At 50.9% G+C, this 12,619-nt stretch overlaps 6 protein-coding genes across 6 annotated transcripts; 3 read left to right on the top strand and 3 right to left on the bottom strand.

Annotated features, from left to right (window-relative positions):
- Nucleotides 1–1,606: 1,606 nt before the first annotated feature.
- Nucleotides 1,607–2,653, top strand: N7532_006720 (sterol desaturase family protein; the record flags this gene model as incomplete). Its single annotated transcript, XM_056619214.1, has 1 exon — nt 1,607–2,653. The coding sequence occupies one exon, from the start codon at nt 1,607–1,609 to the stop codon at nt 2,651–2,653; it is 1,047 nt and encodes a 348-aa protein (XP_056475373.1).
- A 1,021-nt stretch (nt 2,654–3,674) lies between these two features.
- On the bottom strand, nt 3,675–5,449 carry N7532_006719 (uncharacterized protein; the record flags this gene model as incomplete). Its single annotated transcript, XM_056619213.1, has 5 exons — nt 3,675–4,466; nt 4,526–4,754; nt 4,817–5,171; nt 5,242–5,324; nt 5,385–5,449. The coding sequence occupies 5 exons, from the start codon at nt 5,447–5,449 to the stop codon at nt 3,675–3,677; spliced, it is 1,524 nt and encodes a 507-aa protein (XP_056475372.1).
- A 298-nt stretch (nt 5,450–5,747) lies between these two features.
- N7532_006718 (uncharacterized protein) lies at nt 5,748–6,829 on the bottom strand (the record flags this gene model as incomplete). Its single annotated transcript, XM_056619212.1, has 3 exons — nt 5,748–6,401; nt 6,470–6,711; nt 6,778–6,829. 3 exons carry the CDS (start codon nt 6,827–6,829, stop codon nt 5,748–5,750), a joined length of 948 nt encoding a protein of 315 aa, XP_056475371.1.
- A 931-nt stretch (nt 6,830–7,760) lies between these two features.
- Nucleotides 7,761–8,594, bottom strand: N7532_006717 (UbiA family prenyltransferase; the record flags this gene model as incomplete). The annotated part of the gene is made up of 1 exon (XM_056619211.1): nt 7,761–8,594. The coding sequence occupies one exon, from the start codon at nt 8,592–8,594 to the stop codon at nt 7,761–7,763; it is 834 nt and encodes a 277-aa protein (XP_056475370.1).
- Nucleotides 8,595–10,014: 1,420 nt separating this feature from the next.
- On the top strand, nt 10,015–11,508 carry N7532_006716 (DUF1479 domain-containing protein; the record flags this gene model as incomplete). Its single annotated transcript, XM_056619210.1, has 2 exons — nt 10,015–10,278; nt 10,342–11,508. The coding sequence occupies 2 exons, from the start codon at nt 10,015–10,017 to the stop codon at nt 11,506–11,508; spliced, it is 1,431 nt and encodes a 476-aa protein (XP_056475369.1).
- A 449-nt stretch (nt 11,509–11,957) lies between these two features.
- On the top strand, nt 11,958–12,407 carry N7532_006715 (YjgH family protein; the record flags this gene model as incomplete). The annotated part of the gene is made up of 1 exon (XM_056619209.1): nt 11,958–12,407. One exon carries the CDS (start codon nt 11,958–11,960, stop codon nt 12,405–12,407), a length of 450 nt encoding a protein of 149 aa, XP_056475368.1.
- Nucleotides 12,408–12,619: the final 212 nt, after the last annotated feature.

Below are 12,619 nucleotides of genomic sequence, written 5' to 3'. Positions count from 1 at the left end.
GGGGTCCTTTTTTTTTTTTTTTTGCACTAACCTTTTCTTTCCTTCGCATCGATTGTCGAAATTGGTCTCTGACAATCTGCCGTTGGTCTATCATATGGAGAGCCGGTTGTAGGCTTTCGTTGATTGATGCCTTCATGTTTATTCCCCTTCTTTGTCCGGTCTTTGTGACGAGGTATGGTATGGCAGTAAGTGGGAAGCCTGCCTTGGATGAGAGATCTTATGACGATACATTTCCATATGTTGATATTCCCCTTTTGTTTGTGGGGTGTTGGTAAATAGAACATCTCTTTTTCGGGTTTTTAGATCAGATCAATGATTCCTGACCGGGAATATACTTTGAGCATTCTTCTTTCCAACTTGTGATGAGCATAGAAACAGTGAAAAAACTATGACAGGACCAGGTACAGACTATGTGGCAACTGACAGTAAACAGCACGCCTCTTACAATGTACTTCACGATCCTATCTTCAATCTTTCGCCCAAAGGGTATAGAGGTATTGTAGACAATACGAACATGTGACCTCAAGGTTCCAAAATAGCATCTACTTCAGTCAGTTTGACATCAACATGAAGTTCAAAGAACAATGTGTACAGAGTACCCGAAAGTACGTACCATGGTGTGTTCATGTATAAACCAGCGATTGGCGAAGAAGCGTAGGCACGTCTTTTGCCCTAGTCCTAATCAGGAAAGAACCCTCCGGACGAATTGTTTGCAAGCAGGTTGGTTGTGATTCCACAAAGCTCCTGCGTCTGGCTAGTCAACGGGAATGACAGTCCCAAAAATGAAAGACCATCCGATTGTTCTCGAGTCGTGCAGAATGAGTCAGAACAGTACAACCCCATGTGGCGGATGGCACGATAATCGACAAGTACGAAGTACATACGAAGTATAGAGTAGCCTGCCAGACCAAGGCTAGACCCGATTAGAGATCTTCCCCAACACTTTCGACCTTCACATGGACGATCTAATCAGATGGGAGAGTTTGGTGTAACGGAAGATAGCAAACATCCGATTGTTTTCTTTCTGTGAATGTGCCTGGCTCACTCTGTCTGTTACAGGGTGGGCCACCCTTGTAGGTCACCTGACCGTCAGGGGCACATGTTGCACAGGAACTCTATCTATACACATCGGCGAATTTGGCATGCAGCACGTCGTCCGCCAGGGCCTGGCAAGGCGAGGACGATCCTGGCCCCAATCTGGGGTAGTTGGGCGAATCATGGTCTGTGTGGTTCAATCATCGTGCCATCATTCCACATTTCGACCGTTTGACACCCTCCCTCCCCCCCACCCCGGAGACGCCCGATGGCCACGCTGGGCCCAAGAAAGGGCGCTAGCAGCGTCTGAAATCGTTGGGGGAGATGCCCGGCCAGGATCAGCTGCGATCGACGTCATGTTTAATCCAGTCCGCGTGCTGAAAATGGTGCCCCCGAGGCTCGTTTTTGCGGAGGGGTGGGGGTTCACATGCGCCGAGCGCCTACCGAACGACTGGGGTGAAAGGGGATCGACAACGCCAAATCTCATTTAAACCCATCTGCCTCCGCCATACTACGAGGCCCGAAAATCTTGCATCCCCAGATCATCGCTGCTCCCCCCTCATTGTTCGCCATGAGTGCTCAGCGCAACCCCAAGGACTCGATGAAGTCCACCTGGCGGCAACAGGCCCGCTCAGAGTGGACGCTTTTCCACTGGTTTTACGAGCTGCTCGGCATCCATCCGGAGCATCTCGACAAGCAGGTGCCAACGCACCTGAAGGAGGATGCGGTGCCCTATGTCCCAGACTGGTCGATGCACCGCTGGGTCCTCATGCATGCCGCCGTTCCGCTTCTCCTCCACCACGCCTACGTCCAGTTCACCGGCCACAACTTTGGCATGCTGGGCGCATTCATTCTTTACAGCATCAGCTTCAAGGCCATCGCCATCCACGAACTCCACGTACTCCGTCGTCTCGGTCACATCCATGGATTCCTCGATGGTGACAAGCATGCCCGTGATGGTGTTCCCGATATAGGGGTCGCCAAGGTTGTTCGCTCGTTATTGTCTACTTCGACCTTCCGCCCTATGTTCACCGTCATGCTGGCCTACCGCACTAGCCAGGCCCCTGCCGACATGAGCTTCGCCTGGCTGCCAATTGAGGCTGGCCTCTACGGCATCATCCTGGACTTCTGGTTCTACTGGTACCATCGTCTGATGCATGATGTCGGCAGCCTCTGGCAGTACCACCGCACCCACCACCTCACCAAGCACCCGAACCCGCTCCTGACCCTGTACGCCGATTTGGAACAGGAGTTCTTCGATATCGCCGGTATCCCACTGATGACCTACTTCACTATGAAGTTCATGGGCATGCCGATGGGTTTCTATGAGTGGTGGATCTGCCACCAGTACGTCGTCTTCGCCGAGCTGGCCGGCCACAGCGGCCTGCGTGTCCACGCCACCCCACCTTCCACCTTCAGCTGGGCTCTTCGCTACTTTAATGCCGAGCTCGTCATTGAAGACCATGATTTGCACCACCGCAAGGGCTGGAAGAAGAGCTACAACTACGGCAAGCAGACCCGTCTTTGGGACCGAATCTTCGGTACTTGCTGTGACCGCATCGAATCTGTGCCTAATAACGTCGACTACGTCAACCAGTCGCCAATGCCACTATACTGAGCAGATCTAACGTGGACGTTTTATCAGTTTTGTCGCGCTTCCTGTAAATTTCCTTGCGGCAAAATGTGATTGGAATGAAAATAGTGCTTTCTTTTGATACCTTTTGCTTGTGCTTATATATGCGATCTGATACCATGCTAGATTTTTATATCAATGAATTCATGAATCTAAGATATGTCATTTGAGACTTTAGTTGTCTAGTACCACTCCTGTATCATCATATCAGTGTTGTAGAGTGGTGGCCTGATCGGGCTGGCTGTGAGCTCCATCGTATATGCCCCATTGCGTGGGTGCTAGCACATAGTGTAGGGGCGCACTATATACGAACATACCGTTGTCATATGGTTGTTTAGGGTTTCGAAAAAGAGAATTGTTTGCATACCATATTGAGCATATAAAATAGTTACCATACAGTTTGCATTCGAATATGGTAATGAAAACGATTTAGTATTATGGCACCAATGCTATTGTGGCGCTCAATACGGTGTGGCTCCGGTAATATTTTGCCACTTCAATACTATATTGAAACCAATACCGTTATACAACCGTTGTCATACCGTATTTTGATATATAATGTGGCCCTATGTTCAGGTGTCAAGTGGTAGTGCATCTTTTACCATGCCGTACTTTGGATGTAATTACGATTGGAAACAATATGACTAATGTATGAAGCCCATTCCACATTGATAAATCCGGCGAGGTATGTCTTTAGCCTTGGTTTATATATGTGAAGCATGGATTACAAAATGCTCTTGCGAGTTTTCTTACATTAATGGCTGGTTTGCTTGATTACTGGCTAAGCTGGAGGTTGCAGTCACCAATTTAGACGGACCTTGGGATATACAACCAGGAACGTCGAACTAATAGTATAGGAAAGTAATGTCTCATCCTATATGCTCAAAATGACAATAGATACCAAAAATGGGAAATGTCGAGAAAACCTGTGAACAAGAAGTGATAAGAAATACCAAGAGGCTAAATAACAGGATATATAGTGTAGATCGTGAGCCAGAATTATTGCTCAATGTGAGGCGATTAAGAACGTATTGGTGATGAGACACACAACCATGACCACCACTCCGTAGCATGCTAGGCCCAAGCTCAGGCGTCGCAGCAATGTTTTGCGCCAGTGTCGGGTAGGTCGAGGCAGGAAGCCACTGCCTGTCAGTGATTGGGTCAAAGAACCTTCACCGTCATCGCCGTCGTAACCTTCATCATCCGACAGATCGTCATTCGCCTCATCATCTTCCTTGAGAAGACCGCGGTGGGCGGGAGAGTCAGGAGAGGAGATCTTGTAGTAGAAAAGACCCGGCAGAATGAAACTGATACTCGTGCTACCAGTACTGCCAACATAAGCCAGCACTGCCTCCAGAGAGGATACTGTCATGGCGACAAGGTAGCTAAGGATAAGAATGGTAGTGGTGATGATTGAGAAGCGCAGGTCACTCATCGGCTCGGGGGTCCGGGTACCGCGCGGACCCAGCAGAGGATGCCGATGGGGCGAGCCCTCATTCGAGCTGGGCATGGATTTGGGGCGCCACTTCATAACCGCGTCCAGCGAAGCCCGGCAGGGGTGGCATTGAAGCGGGTAAGAGAAGACGACGAGCATGACAATTGCAGCACGGCCGATTGTTGCTGCAACACCTGGTGGGTACATGCCGACGATATTACCGGCAACACTATTGCCGAACGAAAGATAGCCGGTGATGGCGACAAGAATGTAGGTTGCCGCTGCACTGCCAATGCTAGCGAAGACGACGCTGGTTGTTCGGAAGTGGCTATTATTCTTGATCTCGTTGAGAATAGAGAACATCTAGAAGATAGGGTCAGATATGATAATTGAAGTAGTGAATGGCACCCCCAAAAACTTACGTTTTGGTGGCAGGTAAACGCGAACACAATCACGGGGAAACTGCTCAAGGTAGGAAGGGGACCAGCCCAGTGGATCACACGAATTGGACCACGATCCGCCATTGTGTCACCCTTGACGAAGTGATAAACGACCAAGACAACCAAATACGCCATTGAAACCAAAGCCGCGATGCTGGTATATTTTAACGAATCGAGCCGTCGAAGGTAAGAGAGGGGGATCACAATCAACCTATTAATTCGACAAGTATCAGTATCAAGACCATTCGCAGCCCTCACGGGGGCGAAGCTCACATGAAAGCAGTCACCCAGAAGTGACGATCCACCAGAAAGTCATACGAGGGGTCGCCCCCAACGAAGCCCTGGACGACGCCCGGCATCAGGTCACCGATGATAATCAGATAGCTCACGCCAACTCCGAAACATTTGATGGCAATCGCGGCATCAAAAACCACCGCCGCGTTAGGGTAAGTCAATTGCGAGAGGGCAAAGAAGGAAGCGCCTCCCCGATCGAGGTATTGGGCGCATCGCGATTGAAGATAGAGTCCGAAACCCGCTGTAACCCCAGACCATAAGATCACGCATGTCCCCAGGAGAATTCCCATGTGTGAAATCGCAAGTGGCATGGCCAGAACACCGGCACCGATGACTAAATCATGAATCCTCCGATCAGCCTCTGACAAAAAGTCCCCAAATACCCTCAATCGTTTTTCACTCACTCGTATTGACCAAATTGATGACACTGCTGGCCCAACTGGCCTCTCCCGTGGCGCCGGAAACTCGCTTGCTTCGGTGGGCACGTCTTTCAAGACCATTTCATGTTAGTCGTCGTCCCGACAGGTGGTATCTCCGCCCGACTTACCGTCGCAGTGCGCTCTGAGGCACACCAGAAGGGCCGACGCCCGCTGCCGCCTCCTCCTCCTCCATGATGTCTGAAAAAGGAACGGCCGATGTCTTCGCAATAAGTGGTTCAGGCACAAGACATCCCAGCGACGATGGACGGGGCCAGTGAAATGTAACGGGGAAGAGAGACGGAAGGCTGCGGTGGCCTCGTTCTTATCGGAGCCGATAGCCTTGGCCACACCTGACTTCCCAATGGCGTCTCCGCACCGCTCTGCCTACTTTGCCTTCTTGGCTGCCCCCCGCCATTTGGCTACGCTCGCGTGCAGGATGGCATCGTAATCGTCATTATTAGATGGCGTGATCGTGGCTAAAATGACTAATTCTACAGCTTCGGTCGTCCCCATCCGGGCTGCGCTAACAGTTGGAAACTCTCCTCTTCTACCGCAGCGTGATCGGACGCAGTGTTGCCCGGCCGGTCGCCAGGCCCTTCGTCGTTGAACTGGTTGACCAGTCGGACGGTTTTGGATACTTCATAGATGTTGCCGCCGGATACCTTGAACTGCTTGCCTCGTCCAGACCGATCTCCGATCACCTCGCTCACTTGCTCCTGCTGCACGAGGGCCAACATTACCTCACCGACCTCTTCAGGCGTCACCCAGACGTCGGAGTCGTCGACCATCTTGATCTTCTCGGGATGGTCTGTCCACAAGGGAGTCTTGATCACTCCTGGGGCGACAGCTGTCACTCGGATGCCGAGTCTCTCGAGCTTGCCCAGCGATCGTACCAGGCCGTTGATAGCGTGTTTCGTGGCCACATAGATAGGCGCAGCAAGGGCAGAGGTCTGCCCAGCAATGCTAGAGATGTGGACGAGGTGCTTAGGACGACCATTGTCGCGATGGCGCAGAAAATGCGCAATTGCCAGCTGCGATGTGCGGATAGGGTGTGTGATATTGATGTCGACCAGGGCATATCGGCCGCCGGTGGGAGAGTCCTTACTGGGAGCGGAGCCGGGAGGACGCCAGAAGTTGCTCCAATGCTTTTGCATAACAATATTCGTTAGCCGAAGCACTTTGTTCGGATTCTAGATGGGATTCGTGAACATACCGGCTCGTAGACTCCGGCGCCGGGACAGACAATATCGATTTCGCCAAACTCTCGCTCGGCCACTTCAAACATCCGCTCCAATTGCTGCCAATCGATCACGTCGGTCTTCTGGAATACGGCGCGCACAGGGCCCTTGGAGTGTTTCTCGACCAGCACCTGGGCTTCAGGGCGCAAGGCCAAGTCCGCAATGAGGACGTTACATCCATTTTTTACCAGTAGCTCGGCGAAGGCGAAGTTGATACCTGACGCGAGTATGGGCATCAGTCACAGTACTTTCTAAAGACTGAAAATCTGAAAGATAAACCTACCAGAGCCTGCGCCGGTCACGATAGCAGTTCTACCTTGAACTGGGAGGGCCATACTTTCAAATGCTGCGGGTTCAGTGTAGGCTTATAGCTAACTTCGAGTGAGAACGCTTCCCCTCTTTCCGGGATGCTACTGCTCATTTATGCCTGGACACCCTGTGGAACCGGCTGTGGGACTTCGGGCCCTTTTGCAGCGCGTACATAGCCATTTTAGAGAAAGAGAGGGGCCCCGCGTGGGATTTACCCGGGGCTGTCGTCGAGCAACTCGATCGAGATCGGCGTGATGGCCGAGACTTCCTTTCATGCGACTGATTCGCAGCTTCCTGAGGGTCGTTGCTTTTTCCCCTCCGTGTCAACTGACAGTTTCCGGCAGTACAAGAGGAGACAGCTTCCCTCCCTCTTCTGCGAATCCAATAGATCGGCAGTGGGTCACCAAAGGTCCTGAGGGGCTCGGCAGAATTACCGATTCAAACAGAGAGTCGGGACGTATCCCTTGTTCGAGAGAGGGTTTAATATTTCCGATCCCTGATAGCCTAATTCCGGTATCCCGCTCAGAATCTGTTTGCGATTCTCTGGTTGTCGCCACATCATGGAGCCGATTTGATGCGGTTTGCAGAGTCCCGGGTCGGCACAGCGCCGAGTGCAAGTGCCCCGCAAGTCAAATGACTTCATCACCCACTCTGCCTCTCCATAAAGCGGTTAAATTTCCTAAACGGGCCACTGATGCTGCAGAACCAGAGAACTTCTCGGCAGTATGAGCCGAGATGCTGTTATACCGACCAACGCATGTCTACTTTATTGCGGCCACGACGGTAGAACATTTGTGTACCTAAAATGAAGCGCAGGTCATTCTGATTATATATGCAAATTTACCAGACCAGCTACTGGATATGGCGGGCATTGAAGTGTCTTCTGATAGTCCCAAAATAGGAGATTCCTTCGGGTCTGTTCCTCTTGCTCGAGACAGAGAGAAGGAAAATCCAAATCTAAGCTCTGAGTGGAGGGAGCATATACAGCAACACCAACCACGCACACCAAAGGGTAAAATTTTCCTTGTCTCTTTTCACACACCGGCTCAGGAGCACACCAACGGCTATGGTGAAGCCCATGGCATTCCAACAGATAAGCACGGCTAGACTCCTGATGCCGAACAGAGGCGGAATAGTCAAAGAGCATACCATAATCGCCCCGGCGGTCATAATTCGACTTTTCCAATCTCCCAAAACAAGAGGAGCAGTCAGACGATTTCGAGCAGAATCTCCCTCTTGGTCGTACAGATCTTGTATTGAAATTGTCGAGAACACAAATGCTCCAACTGTTGCAAGCCAGAGAAGACCCAATGCAGAGAACGACGATTGCGGACCCGCAATAACACGACTTGCTCCCGCCACAAAGTCCATGAACCCAAAGGCGTTCATCAGATTGCGGAGGATGAAGTGTTCGTTCGCGACACCACAATCATTGTAGATGTAATTGAGAACAGCCATCACGACCGATTCTCGAAAACCACCACTGAAGTAGCTGAAGCCTAAGGTGCATGGAATCGCGATACACAAGAGATTGGTTGCCTCTCTCTGACTTAAACGCCCAGTCGGAATGGGTCGCCATGGTTTGTTGATGAAATCCTCTTGGACTGACTCATCCAGGCGCTGGTTTGCCAAGTCGAGACAGAACAGATTCAGTAAAACCCAGGCAGCCATCAATGTAAAACGAAGAATCCAGTTCCATGGCGAGTCAATAACAGAATACGACTGCAGGACCCAGCCAGATAAATAGTTTGCCAGGCCTGCAAACATGTGAGGGATGGTCACCGGGACCATGTCGCTGTAGATAATCAACCAGATTGTTCTCAAATGAAATGAGAGCGACCTCTGGCGTCTTATCATAATGGTTGTCTGAAAGAGCTTTTTTATAATTAGCCCATATGCTTATAAAATGAAAAAAGCTCAATCAAAACCCCATACATCTCTAGATTCAGTCAATTGTGAGTTGCATCGTTTGCGAGAAGCTGCCGCGTTTGTAATTGTGACAGTAGACTCCATAGCGAAAGATGTTTGAAGCTCTTCTTGAGACAAAAGAAAAGATAAAATCTTGATCAACAGGCTGAAAATGAAAAGCGAAGTTGCTCAAAATATACCTGTACCAATGCACAGGCCCTCTTGTCAAACAGAGCCCTCAACATTTAACAACATCAAGCCACTACAGCTCGGGGGCCTAAGGCTGTGATTTGCCCTGGCGCAGATTTACTTTCCAAGGTTGAGCCCCAATATTACACCTGGGTAGATTAACTAGCACCCGGGCAGGGCGTTCTGGTCCCATCTTCGAGCGATTATGTTTGCACACTATCCATTCCTAATCCTATTTCCAGGCTGATGCCCCGCAAAAGGCTACTGCTATTTGGTACATACGGATGCTGTACACTGCTGGCCGAGGCGTTGTTGGCCCCGATATGTGACTCAACCTTGGGCTTTTCTGTGACATCACCAGCGGGCTGTGGTTTGAAAATGATTGCCTCATGATAACTGTGTATCAGGTCCAGGTTAAATTCTGCTTACAGCACTATGTTATATCCAAGCGCGATATCCAGTTGGAGGGAAGCCAGATAAATGCGATTTGGATGATAGATCGCGCATACATTTGGATCGACGCTTCACATATCCCTTCGTTGAAAATAGCAGAACAGTCAGTCTTGTGGCCGCTAAACCAGGGCACCGAGGTTGCCTGACGGGGTGTATTTACAGAGAGGCTGCCACCTGGGCTGAACCATAATACCGCAGTGGAGACTGGAGCCGGAAAGCAAAATTTATATGAGCACCCTGTGAAGCTGCACCTGGGTAATTGCACGCCTGGGTGTAAGGCTGTTTTTGCCCAGACTTCAAATTACCATGATCATGACTGACTGTCGAATAATACCCAAACGCAATTATTGTTGCCATGGGAGAAGTGACGTATTCATCCCAGAATGAATGCCTTTCATCCAAACTCCACAGTCTTACTGGTAATTATGTACAACAAGCATTGCAACTCAATGGACGAATCAGCGAGCGTGAATTGTGGCTGAACAAGCACTAATCCTGCTTAGGTAGCCTTCCCGCCGTCGGGCGGGTAGGTATCCGAAAATGGAAGTATGCCGACTGTGCTGTTGACGGTCATGTACATCCCGCATGGAGACGAACGTATAAAAGACATGTTCAAACCCCTCCTCGAGTCTTTGGTCAATGAGCACTCCAGAATTCAATTATGGCGTCCCGACATCTTTCAAAGACCGTTGCCCGCGCGGCATCAACCTCCACTGCGTCGCAGACCACCAAAGCGACTGGAGACATTTCATCTGTCTTTCCCAGTTTGAGACCAGACTACCGGCCGGAGCCTCTTCCCCCGCGTTTTCGGGATCTCAAGATAAGGCTCTTCGAGAAGCATGAAAAGGCTTTGACAGACAGCTGGAAGAGACTTTTGCCCAGCCTCGAAGAAGAGGTCGACAAGATAAAGACCAAAGGCAGCGACGTATGTCCGAATACGGCATGATCATACTCTTACACAAGATTTAAAGTGCTGACCATTTAACAGATAATCCCATCAGTGGAATATGCTGACGTGGTCGCGGGCAAGGTGCCCGAAGCCACGATGAACGAGATCCGCTACCGCGGCACTGTAGTGATTCGCAATGTCGTACCTCGAAAAGAGGCGCGTGACTACAAGAACCGCATCGAGGAATATGTTGCGACCAACAAGGAGCGTGTCAAGGCTTTCCCACCCGACTCGCCTGCCGTCTACGAGCTCTACTGGACGCCCTCGCAGGCCGACGCCCGCGCTCATCCCAACATGCTTGATTCACAGCGCTTCCTGCAACGATTGTGGCACTCGTCTGACCCTCAAACCAAGCTGTCGACATCAAATCCACTCACTTATGGGGATCGCCTGCGGATCCGAGACCCCGGTGATGCCAAATTCACACTCGGCCCGCATATCGACGGAGGCTCGCTCGAGCGTTGGGAGGATCCGGAGTATGCCAGTGTGTACACCAAGATCCTCGAAGGAAAATGGGAGGAATACGATCCTTGGGACGCAAAACACCGTCTCGGCGCCAATATGGACCTGTACAACGGTGCGGGTGCCTGCTCTATGCTCCGCTTCTTCCAGGGCTGGCTCTCAATGTCCCAAACTGCACCGGGAGAAGGCTCGCTGCATGTGTGCCCTATGATCCGTCACAGCACAGCATACACCATTTTGCGACCTTTCTTCGATGTCAACAGCCACCAGCCCAGTCTAGATAATTCATTCCCGGGTTCTGTTCCCGGCGCCTGCCAGGAGTACAACCCCGTGACACATCCTCAGCTTGAGCTGGAGACCACTATGGTCTCGGTCCCGAAGGTCGAGCCGGGAGACTTTGTTGCATGGCACTGCGACATGCTCCACTCGGTCGACAAGGAACACCGTGGTACCGGTGACTCGAGTGTTCTTTACATCCCCGCTACCCCTCTGTGCGACATGAACATCGACTATCTCAAGAAGCAACGTCAGGCTGCTATCGACTACTCTCCGCCGTGGGACTTCCCCGGCGCCGGTGGTCCTGGTGAGCGGGGATTCAAGGGTGCTGTTGACTGGTCGTCTGTGAATGCCGACGGACAGCGTGCCATGGGCATGGGCAACAAACCCTGGGAGATTAATGAGTCCATGAGCGAGGGCGAGAAGGAGGCCGTTAGATCTGCCAACCAGGCCTGCTTTAATTTGTAAAAAGCTGAATATCTTCTGTCATCGTTCGGCGTTATCTTTAAGCCTCTCGGGGGCAAATGTGTTGTATACTCTGGGCTTCCTTTACGCTTTCACCTTACCAAAATATCGAATGTATCATGAAATAACAATGGGTTCAGTCCATTTTCCGGTTTAAATGATTTAAATCTAGATAATGTTCAAATATGTTATTTCGCCGATGACTCACCTAATCGTTAACGTATACGGCAAGTCTCTGCGGGGCACCGGTTTATAAAACGCGGGGTCGCCCTTTTTGGGCTGCCTTCAAAGCTCAATTCCAAAGAAAACAACTCATAAGAAGATTGTGTTCCAGGCCCAAGGTACACCGATCAATGACAATGACTAGCACGCTATATTATCAGCTGACAGCCGCGTTGTAACAGGAATACTGTCAAATCAAGCAGCAGAGATATAGGCCATTCAGTTGAGCCATGGCCCCAGAAACCAGCACCGGCACGAAACGCTTTTATAGCACTTCGTCTCCATGGGAGGCCCGATTCGGCTACTATCGCGCTGTACGCCATGGCCAGCACATCTTCGTGTCAGGGTCAACGGCAGCAGATCCCGATTCTCCAACAGAAGCACCACGAGTTCGCTTCCCAGGTGACGCTCGACAGCAGGCACGTGTGACCCTCGAAGAGATTGTTCAAGCGATCCAAGCTGTTGGAGGAAGGGGAGCGGAGAGTGTGGTTCGGTGTCGAATGTTTGTGAGTAGAAAAGAGGACTGCGGTGTTGTGGGCGAGGCTTTCCGAGAGGTCTTGGGCAAGAAGAATGGAGGGCAGGTCGGTGCTGCTGCGACTATGATCGTTGTCGCCAACAGTTTTGTAGATGATGACATGCTGGTTGAGATTGAAGTGGATGCCATTGCGGAGGATGATTAGTAGCTAGTCAGCGACACAATGATGAAGCAATCAGTTTGGATTAATGTTTCAGGCATTCCGTATGCGCATTTTTCAGAATTAATGACTCCGAGAGACTCAAAGGGCACATGGGTGCGTGTCGTGCGTGTTTTCCCATCTCCGACTGACGGGAAGTTGGAGAAAACAATCTGGGGTGTACCGCCCGGATCTGCCAGCTGCCACTTGCAGCACCG

This window comes from Penicillium argentinense, assembly GCF_028826775.1.
Source record: "Penicillium argentinense strain IBT 30761 chromosome Unknown utg000005l_segment0_segment0, whole genome shotgun sequence".
Taxonomy (NCBI): Eukaryota; Fungi; Ascomycota; class Eurotiomycetes; order Eurotiales; family Aspergillaceae; genus Penicillium; species Penicillium argentinense.
The sequence above is the reverse complement of the archived record's forward strand: the minus strand, read 5'-3'. Positions and strand labels throughout refer to the sequence as shown.